This window comes from Balaenoptera musculus, chromosome 1 (assembly GCF_009873245.2).
Source record: "Balaenoptera musculus isolate JJ_BM4_2016_0621 chromosome 1, mBalMus1.pri.v3, whole genome shotgun sequence".
In the NCBI taxonomy this organism is placed as follows: Eukaryota; Metazoa; Chordata; class Mammalia; order Artiodactyla; family Balaenopteridae; genus Balaenoptera; species Balaenoptera musculus.
In genome coordinates this window covers 94,897,198-94,919,833 of record NC_045785.1, presented here as the reverse complement: position 1 = coordinate 94,919,833, position 22,636 = coordinate 94,897,198, and the positions used below count along the sequence as shown (strand labels likewise).

Sequence of the window (22,636 nt, the reverse complement as noted above, 5' to 3'; positions counted from 1 at the left end):
ATCTCTAAGTGAAAAACACATCGCGTCGAAATAGGCTTGGGGTGGGGGGCGGGGAAGGGTTTCAGCAGGCGTCTCCACACACTCACTTTAAGGTGCCAAAACATCTTTACAAGCAACTAATTTGGAGGAACAGGAACTATCTGTGGGAAGAGAATTTAGAGGGTGGAAAGGGGTGAGGGGGAAAGGATCTCTGTAACTTTCAGCGTTGCGTTCTCAACATACCCTTTGCCTTTTTTTTTTTTTTTCCTTTCCATTTGTCTGGGGAGTCCGGATGCCCCAATTAATCCTTGGCTCCTCTCGGACCCTTTAAAAACTGCCCTTGCCGTTTAGGAGGTCGTAACAGGAGCCCCCACCGGATTACATTGTTCAGACGCACTCTCCCCAAACCGGGAAGGCGTCCGGAGAGAAGATCCCCGGACGCCTGGGGCTGGGTGAGCTCCGCCAACCTGAAGGCTCGTGGTAGGCGGGGGCCCTGGGATCCCCTTGGCCGCCGCCGCCCCTCTCCTCTCCTCTCCCCTCCCCTTCCCCGCCCGGGCCGCCGACCCCAGGCCAGGGCGGCGCGCGCTCTCCCACCCGCGCCTCTGGGGACTCGCAGACGGCAGCGAGACTGGCCGGCGCGCTGGGCATGCTCAGTCGCCCGGCGCCGGGCTCGCGAGTCGGAAGCCTGTGCTCGGTCGCCGCCGCCGAGCCGGCCGGGGCGCACGAAGAGCGCGCGGGACTCGCTGCAGCGGCGGGCGGGCGGCGGCGGACCCGGGCCGAGACCGGAACCAAGCCCCACGCGAGGCCCCCCATCCGCCTGCCGCGGCTCCTGCCCCCTCGCACAGTCGTACACTCGCAGGGAAGGGGCCGACCGCGGCTGGCGTCGGGGAGGCGAAGGAACCGCGGCGGCCGCCGCTGCATCCTCGTCGCCGGCCCCGGCCCGGCAGCGTCCCGGAGCCGTCGGGCATGGAGCCGTGGAAGCAGTGCGCGCTGTGGCTCATCCACTGCAAGGTGCTGCCCGCCAACCACCGGGTGACCTGGGACTCGGCGCAGGTGTTCGACCTGGCTCAGACCCTCCGCGATGGAGTCCTGCTCTGCCAGCTGCTCAACAACCTCCGCGCGCACTCCATCAACCTGAAGGAGATCAACCTGAGGCCGCAGATGTCCCAGGTAAGGAGGCCGGCGCGGGCGCCTCCGCCTCCAGCCGGCATCTCCCATTAAATCAGCCGGCTAATTTCTTTGTGTAAATGCAGACATCTAGGTGCGTTCGGTTTCACCCTGCCTCGCAGCCTTCTGCTTTGCGGACCACTTCGGCTTCTTGTACCTTGGCTTGAGATGGTTTAGCTCTTTAGCTGAAGGCTAGAGCCCTGCGTCCTGAGACGGTATGAGGATTTCGTAAGGGCTTTCTGTGAGGCGGGAACAAGCTGTCTTAGGGTGCCCTGCACCTACCTGTGTGTGTGTGTGTGTGTGTGCGCCTGTGTGTGGCGGGAGGCAACGAAAGGAATTTGATCCAGCTCTTTTATAGTAACGATGGAGAGGCATGAAAGGAGCTGATGGGGGTAATTTTGCCTTTAGTCTGTTCTTTTGCTTTGCGTTTCGTCCCCATGTTTTCTTGAAAGCGGAACCATGACATAAAGAGGACTCTAGGAAGTGGAGGGCGTTCCGGTACCGTTATCTGTACAGGAATGAAACTGGCCAAAGGGCGGAAAAGGGATCACAGCAAGGCGGCTGCCCCGAAGGCCCCCGGAGCTTGTGGCCAGCTGGCAAGCTACACGGTTGGGTTTATAGCTAGTCTTAAGCCATGTGAGAAGGAGCAAGTCCAGTCTGTCCCAGCAGCGACAGGAAACGAGAAGTTTCGCTCCAGATTCCGCTTTCCTTCATTCAGTGGTTGCTCAGGTGGTGTGGTGCACTCTTGGCTCCTGTCGCTGGAGCCTTTCCTGGAGGTGCCTCTTTGAGGGGTTAAAAAATGCAACTCCGGAAGGCTGTGTGCACCCTAGAGTAAACTCAAAAGTCACAACTCAGTGGAATGGTAGTTTCTTGGTCCCGTCAGAAAGTTTGCATGCAGAAAGCTGTTAAACACAAGTCAATACATCTGTTTTCTCTTTCAGAATGTAAAAAACCACTTTCAACTTAAAAGGGAGAGGAAAGAGTCCCTTCCATGACACACTTTACCACTAATCCTGAATGATACAGAGCCTCAGCTATTTAGCAACCAGAACAGTGCCTTTTACAACGGAACTGACTTTATATAACGAATAATTATGTTTCTAAAGTTAGGGCACACACATTCCTCTCTTCTTGATGTCAGCGTCTCATCAGGGCCGCTCTGAACCTCAAATTCTGCATCCCTTGTCTGTCTACCTTCAACCTGCTGGTTAGTGGTCCCCAAGAAAGAACAGGCTTGTAAGTGGTGAGAGCCATATGGTTTTAGAAGTGAGAAAATTTATTTTGTACTCTCCCATGAGCCTGGGTGGTGACTGCTGACTCCACGGACCACTTAAGTGTTGTCCCAATTCAGGATATCCTGCCCAAGGGTTTAACAGACATTTCCATTAAGCTGGGAGTTGCTGCTCTCAACAGAGTTCTGTAGGAAGCTGCAGGTGATTATCCAGTCTGCAGATTCCCATTTTCCATCTGGCCTATGGCCTCAGGATGCCTTGGCCCACCAGCAGGGAGTACAGTACTTTGCTCATGTCCTGAAACTTCAGTTGCCCGGAACCCCTAGGGGCTGTTCAGTAAGTTGTTCTCAATAATGAAGTATTCTGGACAGCTGAGGATCTCCCTATTTCAACCTTCTAACCTTTACTTGAATTGTAACAATGGATGAAATTTTTTTCAAATTTTTTTTTTTTTTGCTCTTTCTTCTCCTTGTAGAATATAGTAGATGTAACTTAATCTTTTTGATGACAAAGGATTGTCATTAAAAGCGTCATTAATGAAAATTGAGCACATATGCTGCTCGAAGAACTCTATTCCCTACTGGGAGTACCACAATGAACACCTCAGGATCCTTGCCCTAAAGGAATTATTACACTGTTCTATCATATAAGCCATCAGGTTATAATGAACTAAACAGCTGAATGACCTTCCTTAGGCTGTTGTGCTTTTGGGTTCTTAACCCTGAGCTTTCTGGTTCCAAATTCAGTGCAGTAATTTTCTGTAGGTGCGGGCTTCTCCCAAAAGTGAACCGTGGAAAGTTAGTACCTGAATATGGTGATGTCTCTTTTTGTTGCCTTCTTGATTCTTGGCCACATTGCAGAGAGATAAGGTTTCTGAACAGCTGAGTGCTGGACAGGTGAGCTTGTATTATAGAGGTTGTCCGTAAATCCTTAAATGAGACTTAGTGCATGTTTTGGTTAAATAATTCATTGATGTATTTAACATGCCTACAGTGACCAGCAGATACTATGCACTTAATAGGTGTTCACTATTAGCAAAATTACTTAAAACATTTTTTTCTCCTATTGTCACATTAAGAGTAATAGGTTACAATCAAAGTTTTAAAACAGTTGCAAGGTCTACAAGTTCCTTTGGGCTGACATCTCTATTTCTGCCTCTAACTACTCATATCTTTCTTGGTGAAGGTTCTGGCTGCTTCTGGTTATAAGGCTTCTGTGCCATCAGCTCTATCCATACTATGTAGTGAATAACTTAATAACCCAGTGAAACCCTGAAATACGTCCCAGCAGACTTTACTCTTCTGAATTTAGAGCTGTCATTACTAGTATTTGTGGCTTTTGCCATGTCTAAGACTCATTCTGTCCATCCGGCTTAGGTTCTGTTGAAGATATTAACTTGAAATAAACTATTTCCTTATAGCACCTGATCTTCTGAGCCAGGAAAAAACTGGAGGCTCTCACTTCAGAGTTTTGTGGTTTTTGAGACTGTTATGAACAGATGTTGACACAAGAAATTTTAGCGTATCGATGTCTTGCTTATTACTTGTTTTTAAGTTTTCAGAAGGAGGCTATGAATAGCCTCTTTTAATAAGAGTGTGTATCTCCAATGAGTGGGATTTATTCCACTCTCTTTGTTAGCCTTCTGCCTTGTTTGTGTTAAAAAATAATAACTCTGCAAATAATTGAACAATTTTAGGTTTGAATCTTGGAGTCTTAAGTTAATCAGTTGTCCTCCAAAAAAAATTATAAATGGGACCCCGATTCTCTTACTTAGTAATTGTTCTTTTTGGCTGTGGACATCAGCCTTTTTTTGCGTCTTGCTATGTTGGTAAGAGGACAATCTTCTTTAGTTCAAAATAGGTCCTTTTTTTTTTTTTTTTTACCCTGATTTAGATTTGTTTTTATTAGTTAAGGTGGTAAACATTAATCACATTTAGTTACACATTTAACATATTCCTTTTATTATAAAGAATAAAAGTTAAATAAAACCCAGATGATCCATGCAAATCCACACAATCCATGAAATCTGGTCTCTGTATATACTAGACAGATTTATTTTTCATCCAAAACAGTGTTCTAGCTAGGATACCAAGCACATACATGACTCTGGAAGAGAAGAGCCTTCCTGTGCTAGTTGTACTGGGGGGCAACGTGGAAGACTGTGGGTTGTGGGCTTGAGGTCACTTTTGGTGGTTAAGAAGTTCTCCATAAATGCCTATAATTAACCATGGATGTATCATCAATGAAATTATCTTAATCTTACTATTTTGTAATTTTAAATTTTGCTTTATATTATGTCATAGGATGGGAATAACGCATTTGATAAATTTACTGACCACTATGTACAGTGTAGGTAAACTTCGAATTTTCTTAAAATGACTTATTCCGGTTTCAAGGGTTCCTTGAACAAATATTTGTTCCTACTATGTGCCAGGCACTGTTGTAGGCACTGGCTTGGAGCAGTAAACAAACTCAATGGAGTCCCTGCCCTAAAAGGACTTCTATTTTAGTGGGGGACAATAAATAAATAAATGGCTGTAGAATATGATGTGCTGTGAAGAGAGATGAACCTGGGTCAGGGACTAGAGGGAAATGTGATTTGATATTATGGAAGGTAGTCAAGAAAGGCTTCTCTGAGGAGATGCCAATTGAGCAGGACCTGAAGGGAGTGAGAGAAGGCAGGAATGTGGATGTTTGGAAGAAGAAAATTCCTGGCAGAGGGAACACCAAGTGCAAAGGTCCTGAGGTAATTAAATGGTGGGTAAACTGAAGGAAGAGCCAGAAGGCCAGTGGGCTGGAGGACAGTGAGTGTGGGAAGGGGTGGTAGGGATGAGGTGAGAGAGAAAATGTGGGCCAGATTTTTAGGACTTGTGGGCCATTGTAAGGACTTTCACCCTGGGTGAAATAGGAATCAAGTGACTTGACTTACCTTTTCAACAGGGTCACTCTGGCTGTTATGTTGAGAATAGACCACAGAGCAGCCAGGATGGAAGAGTCAGGCTAAGGCCATCATTCAGGCAAGTGGTGATGGCGGCTCTGACCAGAGTGATAGCAGGGCAGGTGGTGATAAGGAATCCAACCCTAGGTATATTTTGAAGATAAAGCCAGCCAGGGTTTATTGATGGAATCAGATGAGCAGTATGAGAAGAAGAGAGGAGCCAGGAATGAATCCAGGGTTTCTGGCCTGAGGAATTGAACTGATGGAGTTGCCATTTACTGAGATGGAGAAGATGGGAGGAAGAAGAGCTTTGGGGGTTGGGGGTAAGGAGAGGAGGAGGACAGTCTGGAGCTAGTTATGTCTGAAATGCCCAGCAGGCATCTAGATGCTGAGCAGGCAGCTGGAGAAGTTGGAGATGGAGAGGAAAAGTTTGCAGTCATCAAGGTATAGGTGGTATTTAAAATCTCGGCACTGGATGATATCACCTAGGGAGTAGTGTAAAAAGAAAAGATCAGACGCGTGAGCCATGGGGCCTGCCCATGTGTCAAGGGTAGAGAGATGGGAACCTGTAAGGAGTTGGGAGGGAATGGCCACGGGGAAGGACAGAAGTCAGCAGAGTATGGTTCTAGCAAACCAGGTGAATAAAGTGTTTCTAGAAGGAGTGACTAGACACGTCAAATGCTGCTCTTCAAGGGAAAAAAGGATTGAAGATAGAATATTGTATTAAGCAATATGAAGTTCTTTGGTGACCTTGGCAAAAACAGACTTGGTGTGTGATGGGCAAACCCTCCACTGGAGAAGAGGGGCAAATGGGAGAGGATCTAGACCACGAGTATAGACATGTGTTAGGGGGTGATTTTGCGGTGGAGAGAGCAGATAAATGGGGTAGTGGCTAGTAGGGGAAAAGAGATCAAGAGGGTTTTCTTATCATACAGAATTTTTATTGAATACCTATTATAAGAACTCTTTTAGATTTAGACAAATTTTATCATATGGCACACTTGTATATATGTGTATGTGTGGGAAAAATATGTATGTATATAAGAAAATATAAATGAAATATATTTGATGTGTATTTTCCACGGAGCACCAAGTGTTGGTGATGCAGCATTTCTAAAAGAATTCATCACTTTTGTCCCCAGGATTTCCTTCCGAGCTCCTAACACACAGTTGGGTTTTTATTGCTGTTACTACTTCTTAAAGTTAAAGAGAGCTTTATTTCTGCTCTACATAACTGTACATTGTTTTAAAACTATGATTATATGAGTTTTAGCATTAAGGTGTGCTTCCCAAATGCATGTCTGCATCCTCCCCCCTCCCCCAACCCCCGCCCCAGGTACTGCTGTGTGAAGATTACTGGGTTATACGGAAGAGAGAAAAAAGGCTGTCATTGTCCAAAAAGAGTGGTGTGCCAGTTATATTTTTAGCCAGTCAGTTCAGAAAATAATGTCATTATTTAATCTTTCTTCTCAGGAGTCAGTAACCTCTTTGCCATTTGTTGGATTATTCTCTTGGCCAGCATAAATTTAAACTTGACACTGATCAAGATCTTTTCATGTGAAGTAGCTCAGGCATCTTAAGCACTTGTTCTGTCTGCATACTTGATGGCTTAACCTGGGTTCTCGAGGAACCAGAGCCTGGGGTAAAGGATTGAAGTGCTGAAACTTTATTGGTGAGGTACAATCCCATGGTTGTCAGAGTGAACAAAATGAGCAAGTGCCTTTTTTTTTTTTTTTTTTAAGATGGGGAAAATTATATCATGTTTGTAATGCAGATAGGATTGATCCAGTATAGATCACCACTGATTTCCTAATTTTCAAATACAACATACTCTTTTTAGATTATTTTTCTTAAACTCACAGTGGCAATTTACATTATTGACTTTTCCTTCCCTCCTGAAACTCTTAACTCTCATCACACTATACTCTCCTGGTTCTCTTGTACCTTTTAAATATTTATTTATTTATTTATTTGGCTGTGTGGGGTCTTAGTTGCAGCACGTGGGATCTTCGTTGCGGCCTGCAGGCTCAGTCGTAGCGGCACGCTGGCTTAGTTGTCCTGTGGCCTGTGGGATCTTCATTCCCCAACCAGGGATCGAACCCACATCCCCTGCATTGAAAGGCGGATTCTTAACCACTGGACCACCAGGAAGTCCCTCTGGTACCTTTTGTATTCCTTCTCAGCTTCCTTTGCTGGCTTCTCTTTAAACATACCTTAAGAATTTTAGAGTTTTCTCCTTCGTTGCCTTTTTTCGTATCCTCTTCCCTGTATCATCTCATGACACTGTGGCGTTACCTCCTTTTCATAGCCTGATGGACCGCACATTCATGGTGACAGCCTGTATCTGCCTGTTTTATGCCCCCACCTCTGTGGTTACAGTCACTGCTTGGATGGAGGGATGAGAATCACATGATCAGAGTTCACTGTGGAAAGTTCCCCGACAGCAGAGTGAAGGATGAATTGGATGGGGTGGAGCTGGGCATGAGAAAGACTCCTGCTGAAGTTCAGTTAGGGGAGGAGGAGGCCAGTGGATGCAAGGCCAGAGAAGGGGTGAGAGTGGAAGGATAGGGAGGAATGAGAAAGATGAGAGAGAATGAAGAGCTGTAATGCGCCAGACTTTGGGACCTCTTAGGTGCAGTACTAGTGGAAAGTATCTGGGATGAGCCTCAGGTTTGAGGCTTGGGTGACTAGGGGGATAGAGAGGAGGTACAGATGTCAAAGGGAAAGGGGCACAATCAGTTTTGGATGTTGAGTTTGAAGTTGTTACTAGTTACCTTCCGTATTCTGTTTCAAGCATCCTACTCTCTTACTAATCCTTCCTTTCTGGATTATTCTCCTAATACCTAAAATTCAACAATCTTTTGAACTGTTGGTCCCACCACCTCTTCACTGCCTTTGTGTCTTCATTTCCCTCCTACTCAGCTTAAATACCATGGTCATTATAGTTACTTCCTTAGCTTCTCTTGGTTGGTGATACTCATTTGGGTAAAATATAACCCTGGTTAAATCCAACTCTCTACTTACTCCCTGCCGGCAATTCAGCTGCTGAACCTGATGGATGGAGGAAAACCCATACTACCTGAGTGCTCTCACTTTAAATTCACGATCCCTAACCTCAGGTGGGCGCCTCAGGCAACCCAGCCATCTGAGTACCTGTCTCTAGACCAGACATTCTTAAAATATGATCTGACAGTCCCTAAAATGCTTTTAGGGGTTCCCTAAGGTCGAACATTCTTTTAATAATATTATTAATACACTGTTTGCCTTTTCTCACTCTTCCTTTCCCACAAGCGTATAGTGGAGTTTTCCCAAAGCTACATGCTGCTGACCTGTGATTGTGTGTCTGTGTATGTTTTAAAGATTTCTCATTTTAGAGTTCCAATATGTAAGGTGTTGATAGATATAACCCCTATAAGTAAAAGCTGCTGAGGATTCTCACTCATTTTTTTTTAGGAGTGTAAAGGGGTACTGAGACCAATTTGAAAACTGCCCTAGACCGTTCAGTTTCTGACTCTCCCAGATGCCTGTCTGGTACCTTTTCTTCTTGAACCTGCATCTTCATTCTCGCTCTCAACTGGTGATCTTGCTTCCTATTCCACTGAGAAAACAGACACAGTCAGAGGAGAGCTTCCTCAGGCGCCCACCTTCCCGCATCTTGCCCGCAGACGATGCTTTCTGTCCTGTTCTGTGGGTGAATTATCAATGCTCCTAGCAAAGGCCAGTTCCTCCTTCACTCTATCTCTGTGCTTTCCTACGTCTTCTGTTCTCTACTGGATCTTTTGTTCGCATGCACAGGATACATTTTCAAGGTAGAGACTTGCTGATGAGCATTGGGTATGATGGAGAGTGACTAAGGACCCCTAAAGTTTGACCTGAACTACTGGGGCAGGTCAGTATAACCTCCTTATAACTGTTCCCATGGACCATGGGATAAAATCCAAGCTCCTTGGTAAGCACTGCAGGGACCCGTGGGCTGGTCCTGCTTCATGTCTCAAAGCTCTTTCAACTGTGTGCTCCTGACCTTTTCGTGGCTTCTCAAATGAACTATGCTGCTGTTGCGTTTGCCTATTTCTCTACTTGAAGGGTCCTTTCTCATTAGTCTGAGGGAAGACTTGGTTCAAGGGCCCTTTGCAGTGAGGGCCGCCTAAGTCCTTCCGCAGGTGTGGCTGATCACTTACTACTTTGTGCCACGCTGTATAGTGTACGTGGGTGGAGGGCAGCATTCCTCACACTGTTTTGCAATCTTTATCTTATCTCTCTCCCTTCCAGGCTGTGACCTGCTTGAGGCTATCATAGGCTATCAAATGAATCATATTTCATTTATATACATCTCTAGAATTTGACCCAGGGAGTCATACGAAACACGCATACATAAGTAGGCATTAATGAAACTTATTGAAAATGATAACTCTTCGTTTACTACCTTGTCAAACACACCTATATAAAATTTAATAAGATGTGCTAAGCACTATGTCATTAAAAACCAAAAACATCTGTTCTTTAAGTGGCATTACTAATAATAGCAGATAACATTACTCTGCTACTTACCACCTGAGTGACTTCCAGAAAGTGCCTGAACCTCTCTGTTCTTCAACTTCTTCATCTCAAAAGCAGGCGTGATAAAAGAACCTACCTCCTGGAGTGGTTGTGAGGACTAAATGAACTAATTATCCCTATGCTTGGCACATAACAAATGCTCAATAAATGTTTACTACTTTTACTACAATTATTACTACTGTTTCTGCAGAAACACTCCAGGCAGTGTGTTAACACCTTCCTTGCATTATGTCATCCAGTCATCACAACACCATGAGACGGGCACTGATATTCATCCCCGCGATACTCTCCAAGGCTAAGAGGAGTTAGTAACTTGTACTAACAAGTAGTGGTAGAGGCAAGATTAGAATTAAAACATTTATAGTGAACTGAGTTCCCATCCACAAGGCTATTGGCGTATCTGAATGTGAACCGTGAGGAATTTTTCTTTTTTTTCACTCTCTTTTGCTCTCGTGGCATTCCTGTAGAGGAATGCTCTCGTTGGTTTTGTGGCTGTTGGTTATAGCACATCCGTACTAAGTTGGATATTGAGTAATAATTTTGGTTTAGGGTATTGAATGTATCAACTGGATGGTTTTATACACATTTATCACACGAATCAGTATAAAATGGGAGATAGGCTTTTGACAGGAATACAGTGGGGAAAGGAAAAAAGCAGATAGAAAAACTAAGGAAAGTTAACGAAAGGAAAGGAGAAAATGAGTGTATGCTGGTCCCTTTCAGCCTTTTAACACTGTGCCTCGTGACAGCTGGTCTCGAGCACATAGTTTAATGCCCTACTCTTGAGCAGGGTCAGGACTGCTTACATTTCCCTGGGCAACAGGAACACCATTGTTTTAAATGGCATGTTTTCAAGTGATTGTCTTTTTTTTTCTTTCATGTATTACAATCATTCTTCTTGTAAATTCACAGACATCTATTGTTAGCTGTTAATTGGAATGTTATATCCCACTCTTTTTTCCCCTGTTAACACAGACCCTGAATGGTATTAAGGACAGTCACAAATTCACATTCTGCCTTTCCCCAGTCTCAAGCATTCACAGGACAGAACCATGAAAAGCGAAGGAAGCAGCTACTTCTGAATTTCATAGAAAAACTATTTTAGAATTGTATTTTATGCTGCTATCTGAATGTGCTTTCAAAATATGTGTTGCAAGAAGAATATGTGTAGTCAGCTTTTGAGTGGTTTGCTTAACAGGAAGCCGGCAGCATATGCTGCTCACAGGGGAGTGCCCTAAAGGGTCAATTAATATGGAATATTTAATGAAACACTTGATACTCACCTTCCATGATTTTCAAAGTGCTTGTCTTAAAATAGGTCTGGAACAGCTGGCCTGAATAAACAAGCATCATGCCTCTGTGCCCACTAACGTCAGGAGCCTTTTCCTGGGGGTGTGGTTTAATGAAAAGACTTGAGGCCAGGAGTCAGGAGACCCAGGTTCTAGTCCCAGCCCTGTCTCTGACATGTGACCTTAGCAAATACCTGCTTCTCTTTGTCTCCACCTTCCATACTTACAGCAATGATAGAAAATACTTACATATACAGCAATGTGCTAAAAAGCAGCTAAATTTTTTCCACATATTTAGATCTCACTTAGGAGGCATTACCTTTTTTTTTTTTAACATCTTTATTGGAGTATAATTGCTTTACAATGTTGTGTTAGTTTCTGATGTATAACAAAGTGAATCAGCTGTACGTATACATATATTCCCATACCCTCTCCCTCTTGCATCTCCCTCCCACCCTCCCTATTCCACCCCTCTAGGTGATCACAAAGCACCCAAGCTGATCTCCCTGTGCAATGCGGCTGCTTCCCACTAGCTATCGGTTTTACATTTGGTAGTATATATAAGTCCACGCCACTCTCTCACTTCGTCCCAGCTTACCCTTCCCCCCCCCAGGAGGCATCACCTTTCATGAGGAGAGCTTTGGGACAAGCCAGAAATGTTTAAATCCCAGCTCTAGTACTTAACTTTCCCAAGGTCACAGAATTGTTAGTTTCCTTGCTGAGTCTCAGTTTCCTCCTATAATAGGCAAGAAATAGTAAAATCTACTTTGCAGGATGTGGTGAGAATTCAATGATATATGTAAAATGCCTGGGCATAGTAGGTATTCAGCAAGATTTTATTTCCTTCCTTCTCCCCCCACCTCCTTGATCCTCATAAGAGGCAGGAAGAACAAGGTCTTATCTCTGCTCTACAGAGAAGGAAACTGAGATGTGCACTGGCTAAAGGACTTTTCTCAAGGTCACGGATAGGAAGTGGTAAAGACAGGACTTGAGTCCAATTGTCCTAATTCCAAATTCAGTGAAGTTTCCCATTCCTGCTTCCAAGCTCAGCTGATAGATGGTGAATTGCATGAGCAAATGACTGGGAACATGCTTGGAGAAAGCAAGGCCTGTTCTGCAAATGTAAAATGACATTATTATTTTGCACTAAAGTTTGCTGTATTTCAAATAGAAACATCTAAAACAATGAAACCAGATTTCAGTTATTTTAGAGTCTGATTATCTAGTTTGTGGATTATTGGATTTTTGGTAATTTCAAAGCTCTTCTGCTTTCTGTTTGGTTCTGTTTTCATGGAAATTTATGCATATGATTGATTGATTAATCAAATTATCCATTTGTCTGCTAAATATTGGGCTTTGTAGTAGATGCTGAGGATTCAAAGGTGAATAAAACTCAGCCCCTGACCCTGTGTTGCTTTTAGGCTACACAGCATGGATTTTACCTCAGACATGCCCTTATAAAACGGGGGGATGGGAAGGGAGACTTGAGTTAGAGTGATGGGCATGGCAAATGTTTGGTAGGCGGGTGATGTTTTTTTGGATGCATTGTTAATTTGCTGATGTTCAGGGCATGGCGTTAACGTCACAGAATGGATTATGTGTGTGCCTGGCTCCTGGTATTTCTCTCCTTTCCATAGACGTTTGTCTAGTACCTCCTCTTGTGTGCAGGGCACTGAAGGCAGAAAGTTACAGTACACGGAGTTTTTGCTTTTGAGGGGTTGGGAGAAAGCAGATTTGACCCTGGAGTGAGGCTTTTGAAAGAATGAGAAAGGAAGTAAGTCACTGGATGCTACAAGGCCGGTGCAAAAGTTCACGCAGCTGGGTGAGAGAGATAAGACCCGGAAGAGGACAGACATGAGTGGTTACTAGAGAGGAAGAAGGTTTGTGAAAGAAAACTAGGTGGGGAGAGTGTGTGTGAGACGGAGGATGTACAAAGACATTCAGACTTCGGTGATGTCCCCATAGAAGGCAGTTATTCTGAGCACTGATAACGTTAGTCCTGGAGTAGGGCTGTACCGTTGGCATTTGGCCGTGAAGATGTTCAATTACATCTGCCTGGTGTGTGGCCTGGAGCATCAGAGGATGGCCTATTCTCTTGAATATCTTAAAAGCTGAGGGAGCAGAGACTACAGAGTCAGACTGCTTAATGGGCGTGTAAAGTAAAGCACAGAGAACTGGAGGCCTGCTCACTCTGCCTCTAACCTCCTGGCTTGCCACCTCTCCCTCCCTCCCTCCCTCCCACCTGTCAGAACCTTTCCTTATCCTCCCTGTGCTCTTTTTTTTTTTTTTATAAATTTATTTATTTTATTATTTTTATTTTTTGACTGTGTTGGGTCTTTGTTTCTGTGCGAGGGCTTTCTCTAGTTGCGGCAAGCGGGGGCCACTCTTCATCGCGGTGCGCAGGCCTCTCACTGTCGCGGCCTCTCTTGTTGCGGAGCACAGGCTCCAGACGCGCAGGCTCAGTAGTTGTTTGTCACGGGCCTAGTTGCTCCGCGGCATGTGGGATCTTCCCAGAGCAGGGCTCGAACCCGTGTCCCCTGCATTGGCAGGCAGATTCTCAACCACTGCGCCACCAGGGAAGCCCCCCTGTGCTCTTCTGTCGATTGACATCTCCTCCTTCCCTGGTCCTTTTGTCCTTGGCTGTATACTCCAGAGTCCTGTCTGGATCTGTGCGGTCAGCTATTCCACTTTCACCCCAAATCCCCTTCACCTTCTGTGACCTCAGATGGGCCAGCCTGGAGCACCCGTCTCCACAGGCTTTCCTGTTCTCGCGTGTGAGCTGAAGAGAGCTGTCAACGTCAGCACACCAGCCTGTTTTTACTGTCCGGCTTCACTGTAGCCTCATGCTGTTCTTCTCACCTCTTTGCCATGCCTCATGTCTTTTTGGCTTCCGCTCATTCCCTCACTCAGATGCCAACCCTCTAAAGCCACACTCCCTGAGTCCCTGACTCTCCCCGAGTCCCTGCAAGTTCACCTGGTTCTCATCATTACCACCCAGCCCTCCCGAGTTTGGACTTGGCCTCAGTCTATCTCATCCACTACCCACGATGGTGACCATTATTACTGTTATGAGAGGGAGCGACTGTTCCAAACTTTACAAGTTACACTTGTACATTTTTTGACCTTCTGACTACCAAGGGGTCTTGAAGGGAATATTTAATCAGTGAAAATCCCAGAGGCAACCAGGTGTTAGGAGAACACTGATTCTGAGAAGTTCAACTCTGTGCACTAGCAGTACTTCTTTTGGTTTGTGGTCTGCAGAGCCCCGTGGTGTGCTGTAGTGAACATCCACTGACAAACCAGAAGCTCTCAAGCCATTTTCATCAGTTCCCAGCAGGTCTGAGGCTGCGTGTCCCCCCTGGCAACCGGCTCATAGTGTCTGCTTATTTTAGTAAGCCTTTTCTTTTATGGTAATGTTATCATTCAATTAGTGCAACATTCACTTAATCATATATGTGGTGCCTGACAACAAAGGAACGTGGATCTAGAACAATCCATCACTTATTGATACTCCAAAGTGTAGATTCAGCAGAAGATTATTAAATTCCCTGGCACTTGACCTGCAAATATGAGAAAGTATTTGTTGGCTAGAGAAATTTAGTTAGCTTAGTTCATAGGCAGCCACACAAGAAATGCTTGACTTCAGATTATTTATGATGACAGAGTACTTGGCAATAGAGTCTTTCATTTGCCCATAAACTGAACTTGGAGATTCAGTAGAATACAGCTATTCATCCGCAGTGAGGGGGAAGCAAGAACTGAGATTTCTGGAGCTCAGAATGAGCACCAACGTGAAAAGATCTGGGTGCTTCCAGAGACACTGTTTAAGGAAAGAATGTGACATAATTGCTGTTTATCAGTTTCATCCCAGTAGATTCTGAAACATGAAGCTGGATTCTTGAGCGTATTTATGCAGCAGCCCTGATAGTTAAACCTTACTGAGTTTTCAGTCTTTTCGAATATATAGTTATATTTTATGACCTTAGTTAAGAGAAAAGTAGTAAAATTTGGTAAAGGGTTTAATTTTTTCCCTTCAGTGTTTAATACATGATTCAGCAGTTTTAATAATACATATAAATTTATTTCTTACCTAGCTAGCACTAAGCTTTTTGGCATCCTTTCCCATTTGATAACTACCTAAAGCTCTCCTGGATTTTATATAAAATAAGCTAAGTAAAAAAGTGCTTAGAAAGACAGCACTTATTATTAAAAATAATAATAATAATAATAAAGCCCTTCTCTACAGAGAAGAGATAAAATGAATGTCTTAAACTTCACGTAAATGCAATAAGCTAAGCTTAATTTATGTAACCATTAGAGTTCCTAGATTCTGACTTCAAGGCTGAGGACTTTTAATTTACTCCCTATTCTACTACACAGCATTGTGGGCCTTGGATACATCAACCTGGCTTTGACTCCTAGCTCTGCCACTGACAGTCTTGGGCAACTCTGATCTTGGGTTTCCACATTTATTAAATGAGATAATGCCTATTTGCAGTGTTATACAGATTAAATTAATTGAAGTAATGCATATTTTATTTGCCACTTGGAAGGTGCTCATAAATGTAGGTTCCATTCCTTTTCATTAAGCCTGTTTTTTGTTTGTTTGTTTTTTGTTTTTTTAAGTTGAAGGAGATTACAGGTTACAAGTTATAATGAAAAAGAGGGAGAGCTGAAAGTTAGGTTGGCAATAGTAAAAACTATAAATCATGGCTGGACTCAAGAACTCAAAAACCATGTTAATCTTGGACTGTGGAGAATGCAGCCAAACTAATTCACATACTGCACAAGGCTCTGGAGAAGGATAGTTTTGTTTGAATCGACCATTATAGTAACTAGTTTTATTGTTCAAAGAGTTATACAATTATGGAGCTGGAAAAGTTCTCAGAGATAATTCTAGCTCAGCTCCTTCATTTTAAAAATGAGCAGTCTAAGGTTCCTAATATATGCAATGATTTGCCCAAGGTTACTTGGTTTCCTGAATCATAGCACATTATTTTTCTCATAACAGAATGCTAATAATGACCCATCTCCTCAAGAGAAGTTTAAATTGTGTTATTCCTTAAAAACAAACAAATTTAAAGAACTCTTTAAGAAAGATTGGAAAGTGCTTGAGTTCAGAATTTCTCATGTGAAATACTTGTTATAAAGACCTTATTCTCTCCCATCCATCTATCTATCTACCCATCCATCCATTGGCTATAATAGTAAAGGGGAATCATTGAGAATGGGGACTATAAGATCTCAGACTTTGGAGCTCAGAATGCCCTGGGAGAATTGACAAAGCATTGAGAAATGATTAAGTAATAAAAATTGTGAAATCAAAGATCTGTTGCTTAACAGAGTAAATTCTCAGCTATCCGGAAACTTAGCCATCCAGAATCACTCAGTTCCTAAGAGAGCTTGATATTTTGCCATTTCAAACCAGACGACACAAATGTATCCCACACTCCCAAGAATATGGATGTTCATTAATGGTGACACCAAGACATGTTATTTCTCCTAGAGTTCCATGAAATTTGGGACCATTTGTTCAACTTTATGTTCCTAGCTCATACCTGGCACAGAGTGAGTGCTCCTATGAATGGCTGTTGAGTGACTATTTAATGAATCCCTAACATTAGCCTTAATATTGTTTGGACAAGAATGCCAGATATTATTGTGTCCTTCATTTTAATCAAAGGATGCAGCAAATATAATTCTGCCACTCGTGTTGCAGTGGAAGGCAGTGTGGTATATTGAAAAAATGTGGACTTTAGCATCGGACTGGCCTGGGTTCAAATCATACTCCACTGGCTGAGTGATTGTGGGCAAATCCCTTCATCTGCCACCATCTTAGTTTTCTTGCTTGTGAAATAGAATTCTTCCTAATCTTCACAGAGTGGTGGGAAGAGCAAGTGAACTCTGATGGCAAAATATCTAGCACAGCACTGGGACACAGTAGGCACTTAGTAATAATGGGAGGCCCTTTGTCTCCCACCCCATCTAATCTTTTCATGATATAGGGCTTTTCCCACAGTTCTTTTGGATGGATAATCTTTTGTTGGTCTTTGGCAAATTTTTCTTTTCTGTAGTATTCTATCTTTCTGCAGATGTTTTATTTAGGCCAATTGAATCTAAGCTTTGGAATACTGTAGCTTTAAAGTGATGTAATTTACATAATTTTATCTATCTGTTGGTGATCTCATATGTGACAACTGTGACACAACAAAAGAGAAAAACAACACTTTACCTGGAATTGGGAGACCTACATTCAAAATCTGGTTCTATCACTGCCTAGCTTTGTGATCTCTGAGCCTCAGTTTGCTCAATTTATCTGAACCTCCACTTTCTCTGATAACCAGGGGGTGGCATTGTATAGGGAAGAAGACACGGGCTTTAGAGTTCCGGTTTTGGATGTGCTACTAATTAGCTGTATGATCTAGGGCAGGTCTTTCGCCTCTCTGTTCCCTCAGCTGCCTGTTGAGAGCAGCACCGTCCATTCTGTAAGTTGTTACGATTAGATGAGGTAATGTATGACAGGTTCCTGCCTCAGAGCTTTGCGCGTTATAAACTCATAATCAGAGAGCGGTAATAACAATTCTTCCACTAAATACAACTGTGGTTAGTATTATTAATGCCAGTTTCCCTAGGTGGGTGAGAGATTCATTAAGAGAACTTAATCATTACAGCTGAATATTTTAGAAAAGACTGAGTCATTTCTCAGGATCACATAAGAAGTGATGATGGAGTAGTATGTAGCTGTGAACATGATGACGAGTCTGCCTTCTTAATATGCTCCCTGTTTATATGATTAGTCACTTGGGTTACTTACAGTTCTTCTCTTTTATAGATAGCATGATTATAAATGCCCTTGTACAGATTATTCCCCCTCCCCTGCTTGGATTATTTCCTATAGTTTTATTTTCCAAAGGGAAGTTTCCAGGTCAAAGGATATAAACATTTTTGCAGCTCTTGTTACATACTGGCAGACAGTTTGTAGAGAAATATTTTTAATGGACAAAAAAGGGCAAATTTCCAAAGTCTTGGTTAAAAACAAGGACTCTGGTGTCGTTTAGATTTGATTCATATCTCAGCTACTTATTTGCTGAATGAGCAAATTACTTAACCTTACTGTTTTCTCATCTGTAACCTGGGTTATAAGTAGCTAGCTCACAATAACTGTCAAGTACTTAGTTGGTGCAAGGTGTTTCGTGCTCAGCCTTCACTGTCGGTCTTAAGCCCATCTGTGCTCCTCCCCAACTCAATCCTTTCTCACCTGGACCTCTGCCTCCTCTGAATTGGTATATACCTTATGCCAGTGTGTTCTCCCAACTGCATCTTCAATGTTAAAAACAAAACAAAACATAAATCTGATCATGTGAACCCTTTTAGCACTCTTAGAAAGCTTCCAATACTCTGAGGGTGAAATCCAAAATCCTGAAAAGGGCCCTTTGTGATCTGACCCTGCCGTACTCTCCAGACTCAATTTCCCTCTCTCTTGCTCATTCTGCTGTAGCCATGTTGGGTGTTTTTCCATTACCAGAATTTGTCACCCCGCTTTTTTTCTTCTAGACTTGAGACTTGCCATTTTGTCTTGTTTCTTGGTTTTTAAATTCTCCTTTTATGCAGCTCATCATTGGTGGAGATACTTGCTTCAGGACCGATTTTCCTGCTAGACCTAAGCCTTACGATGGCAGGGGCCACTGAGATTTTATTCACTGCTGAATTCTGAGGACCAGCACAGTGCCCAGCGTGGAGAACTCAGTAAATCTTTACGAATGTATAAATAACTAAATACGTAGTAACTTATTATTAGCAATAAACACAGGAGAGAATAATTTTGGGTATAATTTGTTAAAAGCATTTGTGATTTCAAATTGCTCTGTGAAATTAAATGTCTAGGTGTTTTCCAAGGACCTTCTAAAAACTTGAATATATCTGGTAGTTAAGATCTTGCTTGCTTTTTTCTTATATAATATTTCATGTTCATGAGGGCAAGTCTGAAGAGAAGAGGGCACATTCTTGTGTCAAGCATGGTTTAGCATCTAGCAGTCTTTCACCTTCGCCAACACTGTTCATCCAAGACCTGTAATAACATTACCTGAGCCATCCAGGCCAGGCACAGAACCGTCTTGAGCCAAACAAACAGCAGAAGGACTTGATGGCGAAGATGAGCATTCCTAAGAGATTAGATTATACTCGGTCCATTTCCTTGCACTTGAGACCTCCAACCATTTTGGCTTGCATTTCCCAGAAGTGCAAACTATTTTATATTATGCCGTTAACTTCTGCAAGTGCAAAACTGCATTTTGTTCATTCAGAAGTAGAGTTCATTCTCTGGATTTATTGAACTTGTACTATATTCACAACTGATTAGGCACTGAAGATGTAACAGAGTTCAAGTGGTAAGAGAGGTCTATTTTGGAGGATAAGCTCTCTCCCCATCCTGTGTTTCCCCGTGGAAAAACTTCTGTTATAGTGTTAGAGTAGTACCTGCGTACATGCAGCTCAACCTCTTCTGGATCTTCTTTTTGAGACCTACTTACTTGCAAAGAGGGTGGTGGTTTTCTGGTCTATTCTCATTCATAAGGTAGGCTAAGCAGAGCAGGTTATGTCCAGGGGGAGGCTTACAGTATTTTTTGGAGGGGGAGGGGAACAAGAGGAGAACCTGCATCCCTAAGCCACACTTTCCAACATATATTAGCTTTTATCAATAAAAAGTTCACATATTTATCTTATTTCTGTATCTGTTTTATCTATTGCTCATTAAGTTTCTCACTCAGTAGGAAAGGGGAACACTTATTGCTTTGCCTTTGAGGGACTGTGAGGCTTGTGATGGCCTAGCCCGCAGGCAAATGACTTCACCAGACAGCTGTTTGTGATGGGGCTTTAGGCCTTAGCAAGTGCAGGATGCACTGATCCTCACTGGGCTGTTTGGGTGAGCTGAGGCACTTGTATGTACTTTGGGTTTTGCGGGTTCAGCTTGGATTTCTGTTGCAGGTGAGGCCGGGGAAGGGGTTGGATCTTTTTAGTTATTTCGGGTGGAATAGCACTTGCTGCTTTTACTGTGTTTCAGTCAAAGCTACAGGCCAGGACTTCAAACCGCAAAAATGAGAAAATTTCAAGGGTGCTGTTATGTGAGGTTCCTCCTTTGAATTGTGAGAATGAGGCTAAGGTAGGAAGTGATAAATTGGCCTCATCACATTCAGTTAATTTCATTCCAGGCCAAACAGAGGAAGGCCCTGGAGGGACTAATCGTAGGTGATTTTTTGTTGTTTATCTAAGATCTTAATAGACCACCTGTCATATGACCAACCTTAACTGAGCTACCCACCCAGCTCCAGCAGACAGGAAAGCGCTATCTCTGCAGCTGGGCAGGCCCCAGAGACAGCCCTGGGGGGGGGGAGCCGAGGCACACAGTGCCTAGTGGGACAGAAGCAGTGCTCTGACACTCATAATAAGTTCCTTTGCTCTGTGAAACATGACTTAGATTTGCTCTGGATTTGTTACTTAAGTTCCCACCATTGGATCATAGAACTGTGGCTTCACCTATAGAAGAGTTGTAGATTTTCTTAAGAAGCAAATACAAAGGAAGAGGAACATCCTTACTTAAGCATATGCTACATTCTTGGGTTTAGATAGACCGATGAGTCAGTGAAATTATTGCAAAGCCAAACGCTAAAACGATGATTACAAAGTCCTGTGCCTGCAACGCTCAAATTTTAGAGGTCAGATTTTCTTAGGAAATCAAGGAGGTACTAGAGTGGTTTGAAACATATGCTTGATCTTATCAGAAAAGGAGCAATGGTAGACTGAAAGGACTAATTAAGCTAGGAGAGAGGTTCACATCTTATGGGAGAAATGAAGGGAAAGGTGAGGTCTTAAGCCAGGATAGACAGGTACAAAAAGGAAAGGAGATTCACCCTAACAGCAACAGTTAGAAAGGGTAATGGGCCTGTAGAAATGTAGGTCCATATGGGACAATTTATGAAAGATTTCCACAAAGATCCAGAAAATATTACAAAGTGCCCCTTTAAAGATTCAGCTAGAATCTGAAGTAGAAACAGCTGGAAACTAGATTTTCATAGCTCAGAGCTGGGTGTGGTTTTGCATTTTGTGTACTGCATAAAGATTTTTGCTAGTAGAGGATGAAATGCAACTGACTTTCTTTTCACTGTGGATCCAGGCCAGGCTTTACTTATGCCCCTGAGGGGCCACCGTCTTCTGATGTGTTTAAAGCCTTGTGGTGGTGGCCCTGGGATAGTAAAACCTAGTGGTTACAGAAAATTTGCATTTGAGAGGGAAGCACAAAGTACTGAAGAGTTCATTAAGTGAGTCTCAAGGTGAGGGAACTACTTTAATCGGGCCAGCAAGTATCACCTATGCCCTAAAGGCTCTAGCTCAGGTTCTTTACGGAGTTACGATTCTGAAGGAAAGCATGGGAGACATGAGGCATGTTCTAGGCTGGAGTGGCCTGATGAGAGTAACCCCTGGCTGGGATTATCTAATTTAGGAAATAAACTGTTCATTTCTACCCAAGAGCTCTAAAGTGGAAGAGAAGGGAAGGGATTGGCCTCTGAGTCTTTCTCAAAAGAAAATAGGATCAGCGGAGATACATTAAATAAGAAGGATAGGCCCTACTTTTGGCAAAAAAAAAAAAAAAAGGAAAGAAAGAAAGGTACTGAGGACCTGATCATTAAAATGTGTAGGAACTCTAGTGCCTTGAGATGCCCATGCAAAGATGTTAGGTCCTTACAGGCCTCCGAAAGTGTTGGAATCTGCTGAAGTTGACTTGGAAGAAATGTAGGGAAAAAGACAAATCTTCCTTAGGAAGCACTTATCACAGCCCGAAGCAATTACACAGAAAAGGCAGTTGCAGCAGGTGCTGTGGCTTAAGACTAAACATTCCTGCTTATAAAAGATTGTGGAGATGCTGATGGTACTAGGCAGAGCCTGCATTCATTCACTGTGTGAGTGCCAGAAAAGGGGGGCTCAAAGAGCAACTGCAGCTAAGAAGCTTTGGACATGCAAGTTGGGAAAGAAAGATTCCACAGTTAGGGCCTGAGGGACCTGGGGCTGCCACAAGTGCACATTTCTAAGTTTTTAAAGAAGGCACCTCAATGCCACTCTCTTAGAAGAATGTGCATAGTTGGATTTTTACCTCTGTGTGCAAATGCGTTGGGCCAAAATTAGCCGGCTTGGAGATTTCCGAGTTGAGCTTTATTTTAGAATTGTGGTAAAAGACACATAACATAAAATTTACTTTTTAAACCATGTTTAACGGTACAGTTCTGTGGCATTACGTACATTCACATCGTTGTGCAACCATCTCCACCATCCATCTCCAGAACTTTTTCATTTTCCGCAGTTGAAGCTCCTTTGTTCCCATTAAATAGTAGCCTCCCCCTAACCCCTGGCAACTATCGTTTATGAATTTGCCTGCTCTAGGTACCTCATATAAGTGGGACCATACAGTATTTGTTCTTTTGTGA

The 22,636-nt window shown here is 43.2% G+C and overlaps 1 protein-coding gene across 4 annotated transcripts in view; it reads left to right on the top strand.

The window, feature by feature from the left end:
* The first annotated feature begins 660 nt into the window (after positions 1–660).
* VAV3 (vav guanine nucleotide exchange factor 3) overlaps positions 661–22,636 on the top strand; it is a 389,664-nt gene continuing 367,688 nt past the window's right edge. For 2 of the 4 annotated variants that reach the window (XM_036863581.1, XM_036863570.1), the window contains exon 1: positions 695–1,149. In XM_036863581.1, coding sequence (XP_036719476.1) covers positions 946–1,149 — 204 coding nt within the window. In that variant the 5' untranslated portion in view covers positions 695–945. Of the gene's footprint in view, positions 1,150–22,636 lie in introns of all 4 variants that reach the window. The other 2 variants (XM_036863595.1, XM_036863586.1) reach the window with 2 other exon arrangements.